The sequence below is a fragment of the Lithobates pipiens genome, unplaced genomic scaffold (assembly GCF_037356315.1).
Source record: "Lithobates pipiens isolate NorthernLeopardFrog02 unplaced genomic scaffold, aLitPip1_a1.2 Scaffold_8, whole genome shotgun sequence".
NCBI lineage: Eukaryota > Metazoa > Chordata > Amphibia > Anura > Ranidae > Lithobates > Lithobates pipiens.
In genome coordinates this window covers 116,720,155-116,742,160 of record NW_027507903.1, presented here as the reverse complement: position 1 = coordinate 116,742,160, position 22,006 = coordinate 116,720,155, and the positions used below count along the sequence as shown (strand labels likewise).

Here is a 22,006-nt window from a genome sequence, read left to right as displayed (position 1 = left end):
ACAGACTTTCTAACCAGATCTCCAGGTGATAATAAAGAAATGAAAACTAATGCAGCCATCACATCTTAAAAATGGTAAGCTGCAAAATAATAAATGTTTGCTTTTGGTGCTTAATACTGCTTTAAGGATAGTAGGAGGGGTTATGCACATTTTTGCTTTATATCCTTATGTCCAACAGATCCAAACAGACAGCTAAATGGAGAATGTTTTATTCAACTTCCATACAGCTTCAGACTGCATGCATCTCCATATTACAGACTTTCTGTTATAAAACAGTGATTTTAGATGCACAGTTCACAACAAGGACATCACATAATGTCATTATTTGCATGGGTCTGTCCCCTGCCATTAAAGTCAAAAGAAAGATACATTAAGGATGGAAGTGATCACATGTACCTTTTAAAGGATACGTTCACCTTTTGGAACATGCTACATATTCCAGCAACTGCAGCCATTAGCCCTCTCCCCCCTCCCCAGTGATAGCAGACAGGCATCTTCTCCGGGTGCCCGCTGTCAATCTTTGAAACGAATGTGGCCGTGCGGGGCTCTGTCTGTCATGAACCTGATTGGAGGCTGAAAAGACGACGTTGGCCTCTCTTGTATCTCCAGCCCAGGTCCCATTGAAGGTGGAACAGAGGGTACCAAGAGACAGGAGGAACACTAGTGCAAGCAGGTGTTGATAGGAGTGTTTGCAGTAGGAGATGCAGACCCTTGCAGCCTGGCAGAACATCAGGTTGTGAACAGTAGCTGATCCAGCCAAACTTAAAGGGGCACTCGACACAAGCTGTAGGTTTCAGATGCGAGGCTTGTCCGAGCTCCCAGCAGGCTTGAGACAGGAACTCGCTGTGAGACCGGAACTCGCTGTGATGAGCAAAGCTGATATAGATGCCAGTCGGATAGGCACTTAAACCAGATGTGAGAGCAGGGCTAGGAACAGCAGCATGGTCACAGGGAAAGCTGAGGTCAGCAGCAGGCGGGCAGTGAGGTACTGAGACATAAGACATGGTCAAGAACGAAGCCAGGGTCAGGAACTGGTGACAGAGCAGAGGCAGGATCCGAATTTAGGTCAGAGGCAAGCAGAGTCAGCAACAAGGGAATAAGCAGAGTACTAGCAGGACATAGGAAACAGCTGAAAGAGTCAGCACTGGAGCATAAGCAGGAGCCCCTTTAAATAGTCAGTCTGGTGCCAACATGCATTGAGTGTGAGCCCCTGCTCATCATTCTGCTGAGAATTCTGCGCCCATGTGCATCTCTATTAGCCATTCTTTGTGTGTGCACATTTCTGATAAATGTCTGAATGGCATTCTCTGCACTGTCCGACGTCCGTTCACATCATTCATTCACAGCCCACAGTGAATGGGAAACTACAAGTTCTGACAGGCTTTATGGCTGTCGGCTTGTAGCTCTCACTTAACTACCATGGCGCTGTTGAGCGCTGTGGTTGTTGATTCATTCCTCCTGTCAGTGAGTATCTGCTTGCCCGTATGAGCTACAAACACACAGATACACTGACAGGTCTGCAGGAGTCCTGCTCGGTACAAGCAATCTACTGATCGCTGGTGCAATTCTTTACAGGCTCCCAAAACAAAAAATAGTAAATGCACATTTTTTTAACTGCAAAAACATTATGCATTTATTATTTTTTGCTAAAAGGTGAACTCAGTGGCGGTGCGTCCATAAAGGGCGCAGGAGCACCGCCCCCTCTCTTATGGCATTGCTCTATCACCATAGATAGATTCATGCAATGCATGAATCTATCTATGGTCGCCGCTGACACCCCCTATTCAGGTGTCCGGCCCCGTTTCGGGCGCCAGGCACCTGAATTACAGCAGTGTTTTTTGGAAGCACCTGATTAGAGCCATAGGTTCTAATAGGTGCCCATAAAGGTGAACAGTGAACGCAATGCTGTGCGTTCGCTGTTCACTCAGCTGTGTGTTAGCAAAGCGAAGGAATTCGCTTTGCTAACACTGAACCGCCTCTCAGCCAATCAGATTCTCGGGTCTGTTACCTGATTGGCTGAAATGTCAGGCGCTGTGATTGAACGCCTGATAGAGAGGAGAGAAGAAGATACCGAGGAGCATGCAGGACACCGCCGTTGACCCAGTACGAGACAGGTACCGGGCGATGCACACTGGCAGCATTTGATGCAGCACAGTAGCGGCAACTGATGGGCACACTGGCAGCAATAGATGGGTACAGTAGCTGCGTTTGATGGCACAGTGGCCGTGCTTGATGAGCACAGTGGCTGCGCTTGATGGGCACAGTGGCCACGTTTGATGGGCACAGTGGCTGCATTTAATGGGCACAATGGCTACATTTGATGGCACAGTGGCTGCGTTTGATGGTGCAGTGGCTGTGCTTGACGGGCACAGTGGCTGCGCTTGATGGGCACAGTGGCTGCATTTGATGGGCACAGTGGCGGAAATTGATGGGCACAGTAGCTACATTTGATGGCACAGTGGCTGCAATTGATGTTTTTTTTTTCAGTTTGTTTGCACCCCCCCCAAACATTTTGAGCACCAGCCACCACTGGGTGAACTTATCCCTTAAGCTGTACTTCACAGACGTGTGGGCAAAGTCTCAAGGTGCAAGTGACATGTTTGCAAATTAATTGCATTGGATATTTTCCTACACACATGACTTCCTGTCAACTTTTTAATGTAATTTAAAGACACTGCTTCACCTACTTCCCACCTAAAATGGTTAAAAAGATAAAGCACTTATAGATAGGCAGCATGGGAATGATTTAATTTTTCAACAACTGATGCAGTATGTGAGAACATTTGTGGAGGAGTATTAATATGTACTTACTTGTCAGCCTTTTTCCTTTTTAATGCTGCAGTTATAATGGCACAGTGGTGTACTTTAGTGTCCCCCTGAACTTCACTGCAATATTGATGCAGTGCTGTGTGTGTGTGTGTGTGTGTGTGTGTGTGTGTGTGTGTGTGTGTGTGTGTGTGTGTGTGTGTGTGTGTGTGTGTGTGTGTGTATTGGGGAAAGGGATGGCAGCCAACATAAAAATATGGAAATTTTTCAATTTAATTTACTATTTGTGTTGGTAAGATAACTGGAACTCTATTTTTTCCACCAGCGGCTCTCATATTGAGAACTGGCACTCTATTCTGAGGAATGGGCTAGTAAATGCATCCTACACTAAACTGCAGGTAAGTACACTCCAGAACCGTAATAGGGTTCAATTATTTGGGGTCAACAGAAGGTGTAACAGAAACTATGCGTTAACCCCATACACACTATCAGATCTTCTGATGATTTTTGTCTTCAGATTTACCAAAACCATATAATATGAGGCCAAACCTTAGGAGTTTCAATTTGTATGCAATCAGGCAGACCCTTACACTACATGGTTTTGGTAAATCTGAAGACAAAAATTTGCAGAAAATCTGATAGTGTGTATGGGGCTTTAAATCACTTATACTGAATGGGGCCCAATGATTTTTCAGTGGTGTAGACAAATGGTGTATTTTTCTGTTTATACAAGGAGACTATTTAAACACAATTAATGCATAAAAAATGTGCTACAATTCATGCTCTTTAGTGGCCTCTATGTTATCATTTGTCTTTATAGTTGCACGGAGCAGCATATGGAAAAGGAATCTACCTTAGTCCCATCTCCAGTATTTCTTTTGGATACTCAGGTAAATATCTGAAGTGTACCAAGAAGCTATATAAGATATATGTTTTTTCTAGACCTAATGAATAAATAGGGTGCCCCGGAGGGGCCACTGGACATAACCCAAGTCTCCCTTACCTGTCCAGAAAGCTGCCAGGCCCGTTAACCAGCTCCTAGCATGCCAACAAACACAGTCTCAGTCTAGGAATGCCTTTTGTAGCTTTATTGCAGTTTTTTAAACAGGAGACAGGGGTGAGGCTACAGGATATTCCAAAATACAGAACAGGTACAGGAGGACAGGTTCCCAAGCACAAATCCTTTAGCAGCCTTTGCTGGAGGTAGAGGGAATAGTCAGCTAATCTGAGACTTTTTATGAGCAGCCTCAGTCCCTGTAGCATTTACTCTCCAAAGCACAAGCACACCTGGAGCTCTAGATCAAGGTCCTACTCACAATGCCCAAGGTCAGCTGTCTGCCACACAGCCTCCATGAGACACTCTCTAGTGAGGGAGAAAAAGGATCCTTCTTCAGACCAACCTCCACAGGTGATACCCTCCAACAAATATCCTTTATTACATTTCCTTTCAGCCCTCAGCCAAGCACATACTAAGGCCCAACAGCCACTTTTTTCCATAGGAGAAGAACATAGTTAGTAAGGTTGAATAAAGACACCAGTCCATCCTGAGGGAGTGTCTACAATTGTCCCTATCCCTGTACATTGCACACTGACATTGGACCCTACCCTCAAGGAGCCCACAATCCAAGGTCCCTATTCATATACTAGGGCCAATTTTGGACAAAGGCCAATTAACCTATCTGCATGTCTTTGGAGTGTGGGAGGAAACCCACACAGGCACAGGGAGAACATGCAAACTCCAGGCAGGTAGTGTCGTGGTCAGGATTTGAACCAGTGACCATTTTTACTGCTAGGTGAGAGTGCTAGACTCTACTACACCACTGCAGAACAAGCCTGCCAAACATTTATTTTCTCCCCAGCCAACTGCTGGGTGCCCATTCTCATCCCAGGGATTAGCTGAGGTCAGATAAATACTCATAACTTTAGTGGCTGACCCTTCTTCTCTATCTCTGGAAGCTTCTTCCAGTGGCAGACATGAGCAATCAACCCCCAAGCTTAGAGTAGACCTAAAAACTAGACTGCATCTCCACTGACTACAGCAAACTAAGTCAAAAACAAAATTACTAAATACTGTAAGTACAATTTGATGTGGTTTGCTATTAATAAAATCAGCAGTGTAAACTCTGTGAAATCGTTACAATGTCAGACCATACTAATATTTATTCCCATATGTATTACGTATTAGGCCATAAAGTTTTCTTTTCTTTTTATCCCAATAGGTATGGGGAAGGGGCAACATCGGATGCCATCCAAGGATGAGCTGGTGCAGAGATACAATAGGATGAACACCATTCCTCAGGTATTACTTTAATTAAAGCTACGTTTACTTGGTGTTCTGGAAAATTCATTGACATGTATTCACACATTCAACACATATAGAAGAACTTAGAAAACCGATTTAGGACCCCTTTACACCAGAACACAGTGTGGGAAACCCACATTCCGTGCGCGTTTCCCGCACTGTGTTCAAAACCACTGCATTTGCAATCTGCAGCGAGTGTTATGTTAAGTTTACTACACCCCAAACACAGGTCGCAAACGCAGTGTGTTTGCCTGCACCGGATCGCATGGTAAAGAAGTACCATGCAATCCAGTTGCAGCGTGTTTCTAAAAGGAGTGCATGCAATGGGCTCAAATCACACTGAGCTGAACTGTGTGTGAATTGCACAGGAGCGCGCAGCGCATTCCTGTGCATTTCCAACTGCTAACCAGCCCTAAAAGGGAAGACTGTCTGTCACTAAAGCAAACAAAAACATAGGAACAAAAATATATTGTATTTTAGCTGTGAAAAGAAGTGTGTAACTGGCAGGGTCACTAGGTAAAAATAAAGCAAAAAAAGAAGAAAAAAAACTATACATAAAAGGAACTAAAGCAGTCACCACATCTAAGGACGAATAGGCTGCAATATATATGACATTTGGATGTTCATACCCTTATAATATGGTCAAGAAAAGCGTTAAACATGATTTTATTGTGGCTTTCAACTGTATTGCTATACAATAGATACAATGCAAGTGACTGGATGGCTAGAAAACAGGGTTAGCTGCATAGAGGACACTTTCCATCCCATGGTAACAGAGATGAAAGCAGCTACCCACAAGTTAAATACTACTATCTCCACAGTTGAAGACATTGAGAATCGCTTACGTTTTAATAATGTCAGCGTACTGGGTATACCAGAGAGTGCCAAGGGGAAGGACCCAATTAACTTTGCTAAACAATGGCTTATTGAAATCTTTGGCAAGGACCATTTCTCTTCATTACTTCTAATAGAACGCGATCATCGGGTCCCTACCCACCCTCAGAAGCCAGGAAATATGCCCTGCCTCTTTCTAATACGTCTTTTAAATTATAGGGACAAGGAAAATATTCTGCGGCAGGTGCGGACTTTACATGATATTAAATATAATGGATCAAAAATAATGTTTTTTCCTCACTTTTCACCAGAGGTTCAGAAACAAAGGGCAAATTTCCAAGATGTGAAGTAATGCCTGATACTTCTGGGGGTTAAATATTCTATGCTATATCCTGCCTGTCTGTGAGTGGTCTGTGAAGGCAGCGTGCAAAAATTTCGAACACCCCAGGAAGCACAGGACTGGCTTGACGGTCAACTTAATACTTAGACTCTGGAGCGACAGACAGATGGGCAGCACAGTGGTGTAGTGGTTAGCACTCTCGCCTAGCAGTAAAGAGGGTCGCTGGTCGAATCACAACCACGGCACTACCTGCCTGGAGTTTGTATGTTCTCCCTGTGCCTGCGTGGTTTTCCTTTGGGTACTCCGGTTTCCTCCCACACTCCAAAGACATGCTGGTAGGTTAATTGGCTTCTGTCCAAAAATTAGTATATGTATGGGGACCTTGGATTGTGGGATCCTTGAGGGCAGGGACCGATGTGAGTGTGCAATGTAAGGGGATAGGGACAATTGTAGACACTCACTCAGGTTGAACTGGATGGACGAGTGTCTTTATTCAACCTTACTAACTATGTAACTATGTAACAGACCTACCCTCTCAGTAAATTTATATAATATGAAGAGACGGGGCAATGATATTTCTTTCTTTTTTTATTACATGCCAGGCTGTCGGAGGCCTAATCAGCAATAGCCACTGAATGTTTTTTTTTCTCTTACATCACATTACAGTGGCTTTTTCCTGCGAGGAACTGTTTTTTTTTTTTTTTCTTGGAGTATCTATTATTATGATTTTTATATTCGTATGTCATAATTTAGTATATGCTACAGGTTGGTTGTCTAGTAATGGTACTTTGTTACTGTACCTATGGTAAATCAATTAATTGGACTACTATCATGGTATGTTAGGGGGATGAATAATGCTCTTAAAAGAAAATCTGCATTTGACTATATTGCTGCTTTCCATCCTGCCTTCGTCTGCCTGCAGGAGACACATGCCGCACCCAGCATGACCAGATTTTTGAAGCGCAGATCGATTAGAGAGATCGATTCAAGGGGAGTTACTGTTCTAAATTATGCGGGTGTGGTATTCTCCTCCAGTAGGACTATGATAGATGAAAATGGCAAATATATTTTTTTACAATGTAAGCTGGATGAACTCAAGTTGATTTTGGCCGCTATATATCCCTCCCCCGGGGGCGTGGCCTGACACTAAATGGAGTAGGACACTGCAGCTCTGATCTCCGACCGCTGATCCTTCTCCCTCATTAATCCTGAGACTCACCGGCCCCTTTTTTGACCCCTACATCCCTGGAACGACACCACAACACGTCTGCACCATGTCCCTGACAAAAGCACAAAAAGCCGTGTTGGTGAAGCTAGAGCAATTTCGCCGGCTGGGCGGAGAGGACATGGAGGAAGATGGCGCCCCCGCCGATAAGGTGAGGGGGAGAGAGAATGACGGAAGACACCAATCGTCAACTTGAGGCAATAACACTCTGCCGAATCTCCCTGACAGCACAAATAGAGGAGGTTAAGATGGATATTTCCCTCATCAGGCAGGACTTCCAGAAACTCTGTGACCATGTTAAGGACCGTTAGACCAAGCTGAGCACAGTGTTTTTTTACCCCTTTGGTTCTTATATACTTTCCCAATTTATGTTGAACATTGGAGCTGCAGAGATGCAGGGGTCCTACAAGACACATGCACTTTGCAGCAAGAGTTTGCCCCACTCACTACTGGGAGCCACTACCAGGGGGTGGGGGGGGGGGGGCTAAATTAATTTATTGTTTTGTTGAATTTAAATGTGCGTAACAAATTCCGGTTACAGGTAACACGGCAAGGTATACACGCATTGTGGGTCATTATATTTTATAAGAATGATGATAATGCTGATATCAAGCTTGAAACTCAGAAATCTGATCACTCCACGTATAGAAAACAGATTGTTTGATATGTGTGGGCTATGTTATTTGGGGATGCTTTACCTATGGCAACTTTAAAATGTCTCACTTGGAATGTGAGGGGCCTGAGCGAGAAGATTAAGTGCGTGGCGGTCCTCACGTTCCTCAAAAAACAACATGCAGACAAGGTGGTCTTGGTTGAAACACATGTAGAGGGGAGACTCCAGATGGCACTTTGCCACCAATGGATTGGGTGGACATTTCATTCTGCCCACACATCCCATGCCAGGGGGTCTTAGTATTAATAGCCACGTCAGTACATTTTGAGCTATGTGAGCTATCCACTGACACACAGGGAAGATATGTATTGCTATCTGCTAAACTCTATGGGAAACCTTTCCTTATTCTGGCCTTCTATGTCCCCCCACATTTATTTTCGCCATAATTAAAGAAGGGTTAATGTTTATGGCCCGCCACCCAACAATACAGGCGGTCTGGTTGGGAACTTTTAACACCACGCTTAATCCATCTCTAGACAGGCTCCAATTGGCCCCCCCGCCACGGGAACAGCTAGCAAAACTAAGTTCTCCAAGCTCATCTCCACCTTTCACTTGAAGGACACATGGAGACATAAATTTCCACGAGCGTAATCATACTCCTGCTTCTCACCTACTCTTAATTCCATGTCCCAAATAGATTTTATACTCCTATCTTACAGTCTGATGCCACAACTTCTGGAAGCAGCATTCTGTCCCGGACTACTGTCAGACCACAGCCCCTATTGGATCACTTTAGGCATCTCCATTGACAAACCACCACGCACCTGATGTTTAAACACATTTTGGCTCTCACTCCTACCAGAGGATGAGGAGCTAGCAAACAAATGGAAACTATACTTTGCAGAGAAGGATCATTCTGCATCTCTCTTGGCGGTATGGGACTTCTTTAAACTATTTGCCCGCTGAACGCTAATTTCTCACATTAATAAAATTAAGGTGGACTCCACCAGTACCTTTAATAAGGCAATGGTGACTTTTGTTAAAAAAAAAATAAGGCAATGGTGGACCTATCCTCCTTTGAACATGGTTATGCTACTAATCCAACCCCAGTAGAGGCGAACCTACTCAAACTGCAAACCAGAGTAGTATCCCAACTTCAGTTCCAGAAAGCAAGACAAAAACTATTCTTCTCTAAGCAAAAAATGTTCGAACATGGGGAAACAGCAGGCAAGTTGTTGGCGTATCTGGTACACAGTGAGTATAGACCCCCGGTTGTCATCACACTCCGTAGCCTAGACGGACAACAAATTTCAGGCCCACCCAAGGTGACATCTATATTCAGGGATGTTTGCTGACTTATATACAAAGACAGCCTAAATTAAAACAGAACCAATGTCCTCTTTTCTTGAAGGGGTTGACTTTCCCCAACTGACAGGTGATCAGGTAGATCCCCTTACCACAGACGAAATTGCGACTGGCATTGCCAGTTTTGCCAGGTCCAAATCCCCGGGTTCTGATGGACTGCCTATCGAATTTTATATATACATCCCTCATATAATCCAGAAATATTTTGTCAACTCATTTCCTTTGCAGGTGTTTTACCCCAGATGCCAATATTGTTACTTGGAGATTGTAATAGTGTAGTTGATACAAGGTAGGACAGATGGCCAGCTCTAAGGTCAATGACCGATGGGCATCTCCCCCCCTTTGGACAATTATGCAAGGAATTGGGACTGTATGATATGTATAGGAAGCTACATCCCGAAGAATGTGCTTATACATGTTATTCTAAAACACATAACACATTATCAAGAATTTATTTGGCTTTGTGTTTGGCTGATCTCATACCATATATAGTAGATGTAAATATCGACCCTTGAGGGATTTCAACCATTCCTCTCTGGTAGTTACTTTAACATCAGGGCACCGGGCATCTAATATGTCATGGTGGCTGAACCCCTTTTGATTGGAATTATTTACCAAAGAAAATGGCATCTCCACTCGAATTGTGGATTTTTGGTCCCTCAATTTGGGCTCCGCTCCCATATGAATTGTATGGGATGCTTTAAAGGCCTATCTTCAGGGAATACTTATCCAGAATATAAGTATTATTAAAAGTGCCTCCCGCAGAGAGCTTGAGCTTGCAAAGGCTGAACAGGAAGACAGGAATGGCTCTCATCTCAAAACAGACTGAATGAACTGTTAGCATCTAGGGCTAGGAATAAACTCTTCTTCCAGAAGAGACTTAGCTGGGCTGAGGGAGAGGCAAATAGTTCTAATAAATGTAGAGGGGGAGGTTTTCAATCAGGCTAGCCCTATTATATCTATTTTTAAGTCCTATTATCAAGATGTGTATACTTCTAGGGCTGACTATACCCCAGCAGAGCTATCTAGTTACTTTGCCAGTATTAATCTTCCAGTTATCTCAATAGAAGAGAGAGAAATTCTTAATGCTCCACTCACTTTACTGGAAGTGGAATGTGCAGTGGCTAGTTTACCTAAGGGCCGGTTCACACTGCGGGCGATGCGAGGCGACACGACTTGCCTCGCCGCAATCTGACAAGTCGCCCCCGTTCTGTACAATGGAACCGTTCTGAGAGGAGCGACTCGAGTCGCTCCGACTCAGAAAAAAGGTTCCTGTACTACTTCTGGGCGACCTCGGGGCGACTTGCATTGACTTCTATACAGAAGTCATTTCCAAATCGCCGCTGAGGTCGCGGCAGGTCGCGGCGAGGCAAGTCGGTGTCGCCTCGCATCGCCCGCAGTGTGAACCGGCCCTAACTCTAAGGCCCCAGGGAATGATGGTCTCCCTATAGAGATTTATAAAAAAAAATATAATAAAGCGATGCTTCCCGCCCTCCTTAGTACAATAAAATGAGGCTTATCATCTGGGCTTTCAGATTCTATGGATAAATCTCTAATAGTAGTCATACCCAAAAAGTATAAAAACCTGCTACATCCTGAATCTTACAGATCAATCTCTTTATCATCCACAGACATTAAAATTCTTGCCAAGATACTTGCTACTAGACCAATAAGTCAACCGCACTTACCATACTGGTGACCTCACAATAGGGATAAAACTTTTTCACAGAAGGGAGTTTAACAAGACTCGTGGCCACTTATTAAAATTATAAGAAAAGATGTTTAACCTTAAACTATGCAGAGGGTTACTGTAAGAGCGGGAAGAATGTGGAATTCCCTTCCACAGGTGGTGGTCTCAGCGGGGAGCATTGATATTTTCAAGAAACTTTTAGATAATCACATGAACGACCGCAACATACAGGGATATACAATGTTATACTGACATATAATCACACATATAGGTTGGACTTGATGGACTTGTGTCTTTTTTCAACCTCTGTACCTATGTACTCTGTAACTATGTAACTTAATATTAGGCACTTATACTTAAATATGCAGGTTCCGGCTCCCTGCCATTCAAATCGTGCCTTTTTGGCGTTAGACGCGATCAAGGCCTTTGATAGTGTTGAATGGCCCTACTTGTGGGCCATTCTTGAAAAATGTGGGCTTGGCTCTGGTTTTTGGAAATGGGTGCGGTTGTGGCATCGGTTAGGTCCAATGGCCTTCAATCTCCTAGTTTTACACTCTCCTGGGGTGTCAGACAGGGGTGTCCATTGTCACCCCTGCTTTTTGCCCTGGCTATAGAGTCTTTGGCATGTCTTATACAGGCCTCGCCCGATGTTTAATTAGGGGAGACATGGAGGGAAAAAATATCATTATATGCAGATGATCTTCTTTTTTTCTTGACCAACATCTGCTTATCCCTACCGGCAGTAATGAAATATATTAAGGAGTTTGGCAGGTTCTCCGGGTTAGGATATTGTCCGTTAATGTCAGTTAATATCTGTTTTGATGGATCTGGACGTAGCCTTGTACGTTAAAAAAACACAGATAAAAACAGAAGCGGAGGTTAACAGATGGTAATGGGTCATCCGTTTGCCGATAGGAATGCATTGTCGTCCGTTGACGGATGGAAGAAAAACGGATAGACAGTCCGTCCGTGTGAAAGGGGCCTTAGGCATAAATTGGGAGAAATCCATGCTGATGCTCCTGGATCCCCTTCCAGATTCATTACCATCTACACTCTCTCATCTTAAGGTTGTTTCATCTAAAAAATATTTGGGTATAACTATGTCTGACTCCCCACAGTCATATATTGCGGATAGTATACTTCCATTACTCTTTAGATTTCAAAATCAAAGTAAAACCTGGAATAAGCTCCCCTTATCGTTAATAGGTTGTATCAATGCCCCAGCTTCTTCAGTTTTTACACAATATCCCCCGATCTGGATACCCATATGAATTTTTATCAAGATTAGCACCATATTTAGGCAATTAATATGGCAGAACAAAATCGCCCGTATTAAACTGGAGACTCTACAACATCCCAAAAATGCAGGCGGCCTGGCAGTTCCTAATCCAAGGTTATACTTTTTTGCATCTCAACTACAGGACTTTGCTGGATGGGAGTCTGAGCAGATACCCCTTCCTGCTTGACGATTATTTTCTTATGCATTTAAGACTACTACTCTATGTTTTAGAGGGTGCAAGGGGGGGTGTCTCTCTTGCCGATATGCCTGCCTGCACGCTAATGTGTAAAATATGGGATACAGTTAAAAAAATACTGGGTGTTTCCTATCCTACCAGATACACTCCCATATGAGAAAATTATAGACGTCCTCAAATTTTGTCTCTTAGAGGTTTTCAGAGATGGGGGAAATTAGGAATAACAACTCTAGCTCAGCTATATGAGAACGGTATACTTAAATCTTTTGAAGACCTAAGGGAAGAGTTTTCTCTACAATTGAATTGGTTTAATCAATTCCTTCAACAAAGACGCTTTACATGCCCAATTCTCTTCTAAGATATTTTTCCCCCCTATCCTTGTTCTTGATAAGATAGTACAGGCAGGGTCAACAAAAGGTCTCACCTCTGCTACATATAGGGTTTTGTCAGATAGGTTCCTACTGAACTTTCCCATCCGCTCTAGGGCCGGCTGGGAAAAAGATATAGGCTCTATTCCCGAGGAGGTCTGGGACGATATTCTCCGCTCCTCGCCCCAGGTGTCTCTTTCTCCATAACACAGACTGACACAGGTTTTATCCTCCATAGAGTCTATAAAACTCCCCAATTTCTATATGCAATCGGACTGAAATCTGAGTCAGCCTGTGCTAGATGTGGTAATACAGATACGCTAATACATTTTTTGCGGCGGGGTCCGAAACTCCAAAGATATTGTGCAGAGGTGATTGGTACATTGGTACCATTCCGATTGAACCACTTATATGTCTTCTGGGTTATTGCAATACGTCTATTTATACCTCCTCTAGCTGTAAAACGATAAGACGTGCACTTTTTGTAGCTCGTAGACAGATTGCTCTTAAGTGGACCTCTCCCTATCCACCGACTGTACCTGAGTGGATTTTAGATCTCAATAGGATTATTCTTTTTGAAAAACATACATACTCCTTAACCACCTCCCGCCCGCCCTATAGCCGAATGACGGCCGTAGAGCAGGCGGGTTCCTTCGACTGGTCGTCCCTGGACGTCCTTGTGTTTACTTCCGCAATGCGCGCTGCCGGGGGCGCGCATCGCGGAAGTTTTGTATTCGCCGTGTCTCCCGGAGACAGGCAAATATAGATCGCCGTGAACTGCCAATCAAAGCGGCCGTTCACAGCGCGATCGCAGCTGCCAATGGGAGATGATCTCAAATGTAAACATATGAGATCATCTCCCATTGCCGTGTCTCTCCCTCCTCACACAGAGACAGCATGTGAGGAGAGAGAGGATCTGTGAGTCAGCCCCCGTGCCAACTGTCAGCCCCAGTGCCATCTGTCAGCCCCAGTGCCATCTGTCAGCCCCAGTGCCAGTGCCATCTGTCAGCCCAGTGCCATCTGCCAGTAGTGCCAGTGCCGCCAGTGCCACCTGCCAGCGCCAGTGTCACCTGCCAGCACCAGTGCCATCCGTCAGCCCCAGTGCCGTCAGCCCCAGTACGGCCAGTGCCAGTGCCGCCAGTGCCACGTGCCAGTGCCACCTGCCAGTGCCAGTGCCACCTGCCAGTGCCACCTGCCAGCGCCAGTGCCACCTGCCAGCGCCAGTGCCATCCGTCAGCCCCAGTGCTGTCTGCCCCAGTGCCGTCAGCGCCAGTGCCGCCAGTGCCAGTGCCACCTGCCAGCGCCAGTGCCAGTGCCCCCAGTGCCGTCAGCCCCAGTGCCGCCAGTGCCAGTGCCGCCAGTGCCACGTGCCAGTGCCACCTGCCAGTGCCAGTGCCACCTGCCAGTGCCACCTGCCAGTGCCACCTGCCAGCGCCAGTGCCATCCGTCAGCCCCAGTGCTGTCAGCCCCAGTGCCGTCAGCGCCAGTGCCGCCAGTGCCAGTGCCACCTGCCAGTGCCACCTTCCAGCGCCAGTGCCACCTGCCAGCGCCAGTGCCACCTGCCAGCCCCATTTGCCAGAGCAATTAGCCAGAGCAAATAGCCAGCACCATCTGCCAGTGCCATCTGCCAGCGACATCTGCCAGCGACATCTGCCAGCGACATCTGCCAGCCCCGTCTGTCAGCCCCATCTGTCAGCCCCATCTGCCTCCAGTGCCATCTGCCTCCAGTGCCATCTGCCTCCAGTGCCATTTGTCAGTGCCACGTGTCGTCAGTGCCACGTGTTGTCAGTGCCACGTGGGGTCACTTTGTGGGCATTTCCATTGTCCTGGTGCTCCAGGGCCTTCAAAACTGTAATAGGTGGTTGAGAAATAAGATGTGTAATTTATGCTCCTAGAACGCCTGATGGTGCTATTTCAATAATGGGCCTCGGTATGTGCCCAGGCTGTGTAAAAGTCTCACACATTTGGTATCGTAATACTCAGAAGGAGTAGCAGAACGTATTTTGGGGTGTCATTTGTGGTATACACATGCCATGTGAGAGAAATAACCTATTACATTGAAAATTTTGTGAGAAAAAAAAAATCTTCATTTTGCAAAGAATTGTGGGAAAAAGATGACAACATCAAAAACCTCACCATGCATCTTAGTAAATACCTTGGAATGTCTACTTTCAAAAAAGGGGTCATTTGGGGGGTATTTGTACTTTCCTGACTTGTTCGGGTCACAAGAAATGAGATAGGCCACCAGTACATCAGGTGTGATCAATTTTTTATGATTCGCACCACAGCTTGTAGACTCTATAACTTTCACAAAGACCAAATAATATCCACTAATTTGGGTTATTTTTACCAAAGATATGTAGCAGTATAAATTGTGGCCAAAATTTATGAAAAAAAAATTATAATTAGCAAAAAACAGAAAATTGTACCATACTTACCGTAATTTTCTTTTCCTGGTGCCTATCCATGGCAGCATACCTGTGACAAGCTCCGCCTTGGCTCCTCCCTCAGGACTAGTGAATATTATAAAAGAAATCGTTAGCACAGCCCCAGCATTCTCCGTAATATAGAATACCGAGGGTGGGATTGTATGCTGCCATGGATAGGCACCAGGAAAAGAAAATTACGGTAAGTATGGTACAATTTTCTGTTTTCCTGGTGCCTCCATGGCAGCATACCTGTGACAAATAACTAGCTAAAGATGGGTGGGATGATGCTTAGAAGTTTATTTTAAAGAAATTATTATTTATAAGAAGCAAAAGCTGATGTGACTGCCTATATGCCAAACTCCACTGATGAGAGAGCCCCTGGGTCCACCCTGTAATGTTTCGGAACGTATGTTGGGACGACCAAGTCGCTGCCCTACAAATAGTTTCAATTGACACATTCGCTCTTACCACCCAAGAGGCAGAAACCGCTCTGGTGGAGTGCGCCCTGACCGCCGAAGGGGGTTCCAGCCCATTTGTCTTGTACCCCTTGTGGATGAGTTTAACGATCCATGAGTCAATCGTTCTTGCTGATGCCTCCTTGCCTTTGTTTTTTTTTTTTGTTTTTTTTTTTTTATCCCAGGGAATTATAAACAGCCTGATGGATCCCCTGCAGATAGCATCTCAAAGTGGAGGCAATGTCCAGCTCATAAAAAGAGCCAGAGTCCTGTTCAGAAAATGTTGGGAGTGCCCAAGGTTCCGACATGTTCAAGGATGATGCAACCTTGGGAATAAATCCTCGCACTGTTCTGAGTTCTACTCTGACCGGATAGAATATCATGTGAATTTGATCTGTTCCTAAAGCTTGGGGCTTTGAAACCCGTCTGCCAGAGGTTATAGCTATCAGGAAGGCTAGCTTCAAGGTTAGATTCCAGAGTGATGCTGACTCCGAAGGGGCAGAAAGGTGGATTGGCTAAGGACGATAAGGATGATAGCAAGGTCCCAAGTGGGAAAGGATTGTTTTGTTGGCGGTCGGATCTTCTTGACAGCTTTGAAGAACTGGATTATTAAAGGATCCTCGGCCCATCTTCTACTGGTTGCTGCTGAAATCGCTGATACCTGTACCTTTAGTGTACCTCTTACAAGGCCTAGGTCTAGGCCTGCCTGTAAAAACTCAGGAATTTGAGAGGATGATGGGGAACCTGGATCACAGCTTCTGCCAAGCATGAAGGCCCTGAACTTGTTCCACACTTTATCGTATATGCCGTTTGTGGGTGGTTTTCTTGCCTTGAGCAAGGTTGCGATCACTTTATTGGAACACCCTAGGGATTGGAACCTTTCTCTTTCAGCTGCCAGATGTGAAGGTCCAGCCTGCGGGGGCCTGGATGGGTATGACATCCTTGCGACAGGAGAAGAGGTATTATTGTAACCTTGACTGGAGGCCAGGTACTCAGATACATTGCTGTGGGGAATTGGCCGGTACGGTATGACCGCTATCACCGTCGTGGTTTCTGTCATAAGTCTTGACAAGAATCTTGGAATGAGAGGCCGTGGAGGGAAGGCATAGGCCCGGTTGCATGCCCAGGGGGCTGAGAGGGCATCTATTGTCTCCGCCTGGGGGTGAGGAAGCCTTGAAACGAACCTTGGGAGTTTGGTATTGAATGCTGTTGCAAATAGGCCTAGCTCGAGGGGACCCCACTAGTTCACTATCCAGTCAAAATCTCCGGGTGTAGAGACCATTCGTTGGCATCAATGAACCTGTGGAAAAGGCTGTTGGCCCTCGAGTTGAGATGACCGGGCAGATAGACTGCCCTCAGGTCCTTTAGATTCCTTTCTGCACAGAGAATTATGGGTTCCACCTCCTTCAGGAGGGACCTGCTGTGTGTCCGCCTTTGCCGGTGTACATAAGATACTGCGGCCCTGTTGTTCATTTGGAGGAGAACTGGTTTCCCTGTAATCTTGAACTCTAGGGATAGAAATGCGAGGTAGGCCATTCTTGACCTCCAGGACATTTGACACCAAGCCTGCTGTATGGAAGGACCGTCTTCCCTGCACTGAAATCTGGTTGCAGTGTGCTCCCCAACCTGCTGCACTGGCATCGGTAGTAATTGTGATCCAGTCGACATGCCCTAATGGGCGCGGAATCAGAAGTGTCTGTTTCTTCATCCACCAACGTAGACTCCTGAGCATCAAGGTCGTCAAGTGTATGGTTTGGGATAGATACCGTCTGTTCCACAGTCTCAAGAACTCCAGCTGGAAATGTCTCAAATGCTAATGGGCCCAGGGGACCATAGGGATACAAGACGACATCTGGCCTATCAGGCCCAAACAGTTTGAGACTGTCAGGTAGGATCTCGTACTCACTTTCTTCATTTGTTGAATAATGGATGTCACCTTCTGAGGTGGGGGAGCCACTGTTCTGTTCCTTTTATTGAACAGCGCACCCAAATAAACCATCTCCTAGGTTGGAGAAAGGTGACTTTTCTCCTGGTTTATCTTCCATCCGAATTCTGCTAGAGTTGTCAAAAGAATGTTCCTGTGTTCCCCTAACTGGGCTGGATCCTCCGCCAGGAGTAGAGTGTCGTCCAAGTAATGGCATACCTGAAGCCCCAATTCCCTCAGAGGGGTTATGGTGGCAATCAGGGTCTTTGTGAAGACTGCTGGCGACGTGCTGAAGCCAAATGGATCTCAGATACTTCTGGAACTGGAGTATGGGTATACGCAGGTAAGCGTCCTGCAAGCCTATTGACAATAACCAGTCCCCTGGTTAGACTACATGAATAATCATCTGTAGTTACTCCAGTTTGAATTTTTCTAGGAAGATAAAGGGGTTTAGTCTCTTTAGGCCTATCACAGGTCTTCACCCTCCATTTCTCTTGGGGACTAGAATACAGGAGTAACAACCCGAAAAACTCTCTGATGGAGGCACTGGGACTACTGCTTGCTGTTCTTGCAAGGAGAGAAGAAATCGCTGTAGTGCCTCCGCTCTTTTTTTTTTTTTTTTTTTTTTTAATTTGGAGGGAACCTTGACACCCTTTTCGGGGAGAAGAAGTCCTTGGGAGATTTGTCTAGGGACAACCAGAAATGGCTGTATTTGACTGTGGAGACTACCCAAGGATCCCTGCACTTTTGTTCCCAGATCTTTGAGAAGTGTTTTAACCTGGCCCCCATAGCTTGGGCTGGCCTGGCGTCCAAGGATTTAGTGGAATCCTGTGGGGTAGGCACTGGTCTCTGCCTTCAGGTCTTGAGGAACGTAGACTGTGTGCTTTTCCAAGAGCATTGCCCTTGCGGAGCAACGAATTGAATCAATGGCGGCTTCACCAATAAAGTCTGCTGAGAGCTTCAGCTCATCCAAGGCCTTGATTACATCCTCCTTTGGGATTTCCTGTTGGCCTGCCGAATCTATATTATTAATCCAGACACGTAGTGCATTTGACACTGATGTCAGAGCTATCACAGATTTACAGACGTTGCCTGCCATCTGGTAAGCCTTTTTGGATCCAGATCCATCCTCCTGTCCAGTGGGACCTTAAAGAAGATGAGTCTTCCAGGGGCAACGTGACATTCTTTGCCAACCTTACCACTGCTGCATCGACCACTGGAGAACCCTCCAGCACTGCGGAACTAGCCTCAGAGAGGGTATAACGTTCCCAACTGATTAATGGAGAATCTTTTCTCTGTCTTTTTCCACTCTTCTTCAATCACATCCCTTCCATGAGAGGGAAAAAGGATATCTGGCATTTGAGAAAGGGGAAGTACGATTTAGACTTTTAACCTCTGTGTTGGTCTCTTCCCAGCCGCTCTCTTGTTTAACTGCCTGTACAGAAAGCTGTACCATGGCGAAAGCAAAGCCAGAGGCATCTAGGTCATCAGATGATTCCACTGAGATGGCATTCTCTTCCTGATGATTTTAGAGGAAGATGCAAGGGTCGGACAAGAAATTCCACTTGTGGACGGCCCGGGAATGGGAGCCTCAGCCGTTTGCTCCTGAGGAGGAGATGCTGGCTGCGTCGGCATTGTAGCTACCAATTCCGCAGTGGAATCATTTACTGCTTTCTTAAGTAGGTCCGCCACTTGGAGACTTTCAGATTCTCTGTCCGCTGCATAGTCCCTGATGCAATTTCGACAGATCAGTTTGTCTGGAAGTGGGGTAGCCCCACAGGGCTGACATCTTGGAGATCTAGGTCTCGGGGAGCATGAATGACGGCGCTTTTGGGCCGATGCTTTCCCCTGGATGACCTGCTGTGACGAGAGTCATCATCGTCTCCATGTTGCCTTGAGGTCTTCTTAGACGTCTTCTGGCATACAGGACTGAAATACATAAAAGTACCAGCCACAGTGCACTCTTTTATCCATTTTTAAAAAAGTGTATCGACTTACCTGGACGTAGGTCCTTACCTCAGGTGTAGAGTAGGATCTTGTGCGTGCGGCAAATGGCTCATACTAGACGGATTAGCAGAAACAGCAGCTAAGAAAATAGTTTTAGAGAAGAAAGATCAACCCACCACGTCTTGACTTGGTAAAAGTGAAATTACCTCTATAAACAATGGGTTCTCTACCTTTGTCTTTTTTTTTTTTTTTAACCCAGATGAACATCTATTTAAATAATTTTTATTAATTTTGTTTATATAATAATTTAATATATTTATCTTAAATTATTTAATTAATCGCTCCCCTTTTTTTTTTTTTTTTACATTTATTTATTTATTTATTTTACCTAAAAGGAATGGGTATTTGCTCCCTGGAGCTCTCAGACGCAGTACTCCCTGCGGCCACAGGCGTCCCACTGAGGCCGACAGGGAGATAAATAGTGAAACAGGAGAGGCAGGGCACGATGCCCTTATCCAAAATGGCCGCGGCGGCCCCCGGGAACTACTGCGCATGCGCCGACCGGCGGAACGGAAACCCGGAAGCCTCGCACCGCCGGCGCATGCGCAGAGCACCGCGGGGAACGCCGAGGGGGCGAATAAAGTGCCGGGGCTGAGCGCGCGCGGCTCCTACGGAGCTAACAATGGCAGGGGCTAGGAGAGGGGTTTTTCCTCTAAAAGAAGCAACGAAAAATAAAAGAAAAAATGAGAGGTCAAAAGAAAGACAGAAATGGAAAGTTGAGGAGGGGAAGATAGAGAGGGAAGAAGAAAGAGAAAGGACGAAGGGGAGAAAGAGAAAAGCCAAAGATGTAAAACCTAAAAGGGGAAGGAAAGAAGGAGGGAAAAAAAGAAATGTAGTAATAGCTGCTGCCTCTGTTACCATGAACGAGCTGGTGCCTGATCAACTTGCAGATAAAGCTCTTACTTAAGAGACAAACTGCTTGTCCCAAAAGATCCTACAGAAGGGACTTCCAACCTTATAAGCGCGTTTAGCTGCCCAAGAGAAGGAACTGCGTCCGGGAGAGGCTTGAACCCGGACGGAAGCTGCCGAATGCAGAAGGTAAGGACGCCGACCAGGATTCACTGCCATGAGGTATGAGGAAAAAAAGGAGAATGCTGGGGCTGTGCTAACGATTTCTTTTATAATATTCACTAGTCCTGAGGGAGGAGCCAAGGCGGAGCTTGTCACAGGTATGCTGCCATGGAGGCACCAGGAAAATAAAAACCCCAGAGGTGATCAAATACCACCAAAAGAAAGCTCTATTTGTGGGAAAAAAAGGACACAAAATTAATTTGGGTACAGTGTTGCATGACTGAGTAATTGTCATTCAAAGTGTGAGAGCACCAAAAGCTGAAAATTGGTCTGGTCAGGAAGGGTGTTTAAGTGCCCAGTAAGAAAGTGGTTAAAGAATTCCATGAGTAAGTTTGAGGCTACCTGGTCAAGATGGATTCAGTCCATGACCTAGGTACCATGTAAACCAATAGGTACTATGTACTTTGTAATATTGGATACTTTTTTATGTCCTTTTATTTTTTTTATATATACTCCAAGACCGGGGTGGGGGGTCTTGTTGGGGTGGGGTGGTCTGGGGTTAATTTTTTTATTTATTTATGTTTCTTCTCTTTTTTGGGGTTGTGTTTGGTTTAATGTGATGTTGTTTGTACAATTTGTCTTAATTTTTGCATATTAAAATAAAAAAGGATCTGATTAAAAAAAAGAGTGACTAGATGGCTGAATAAATATGTATACACATGTGTGGAACTGTAAATTTATATTTATGAAGTGATTTGATTGGTAGATAAAAGCACTGTGTATGGAAGTAGATTATTTCTTAATTTTGGTATATATGGGTGAGGATACGGGTATGTTTCTAAAGCTGTTCACTATACATCAAGAGACATTCATTACCATCTGTCCTTTGGTGGTAACTTTAGAATTAGTCCTTTAAGTACTTTACCATTAGTCCTGCTTAAAACAAGATAAGTGTTACATTTTATGCACATTTATATATTCATATTTGTCAGGATTAATTGGTGAAGACCTCCATTTTGTAATGAAATTGTTACCACACCAGTTTACACCAGAATGCAGTGCAGGAAAGTTGCTTCAGATGCACCTCCCTTGCTATATGCATGTAGGTGCCAGTGTAATGTTAACAGCACCCCAAATGCAGATCGCAAATGCAGTGTGTTTGCGAGCACCTAATTGCATGCTACTGTAGTACCATGTGATTT

General features: G+C 45.2%; 1 protein-coding gene across 5 annotated transcripts in view; it reads left to right on the top strand.

The window, feature by feature from the left end:
- PARP6 (poly(ADP-ribose) polymerase family member 6) overlaps positions 1–22,006 on the top strand; it is a 127,371-nt gene that overhangs the window by 81,644 nt on the left and 23,721 nt on the right. For all 5 annotated transcript variants that reach the window (XM_077472469.1, XM_077472467.1, XM_077472466.1 and 2 more), the window contains 3 exons: positions 3,092–3,164; positions 3,587–3,656; positions 4,986–5,065. In XM_077472469.1, coding sequence (XP_077328595.1) covers positions 3,092–3,164; positions 3,587–3,656; positions 4,986–5,065 — 223 coding nt within the window. The remainder of the gene's footprint in view (positions 1–3,091; positions 3,165–3,586; positions 3,657–4,985; positions 5,066–22,006) is intronic.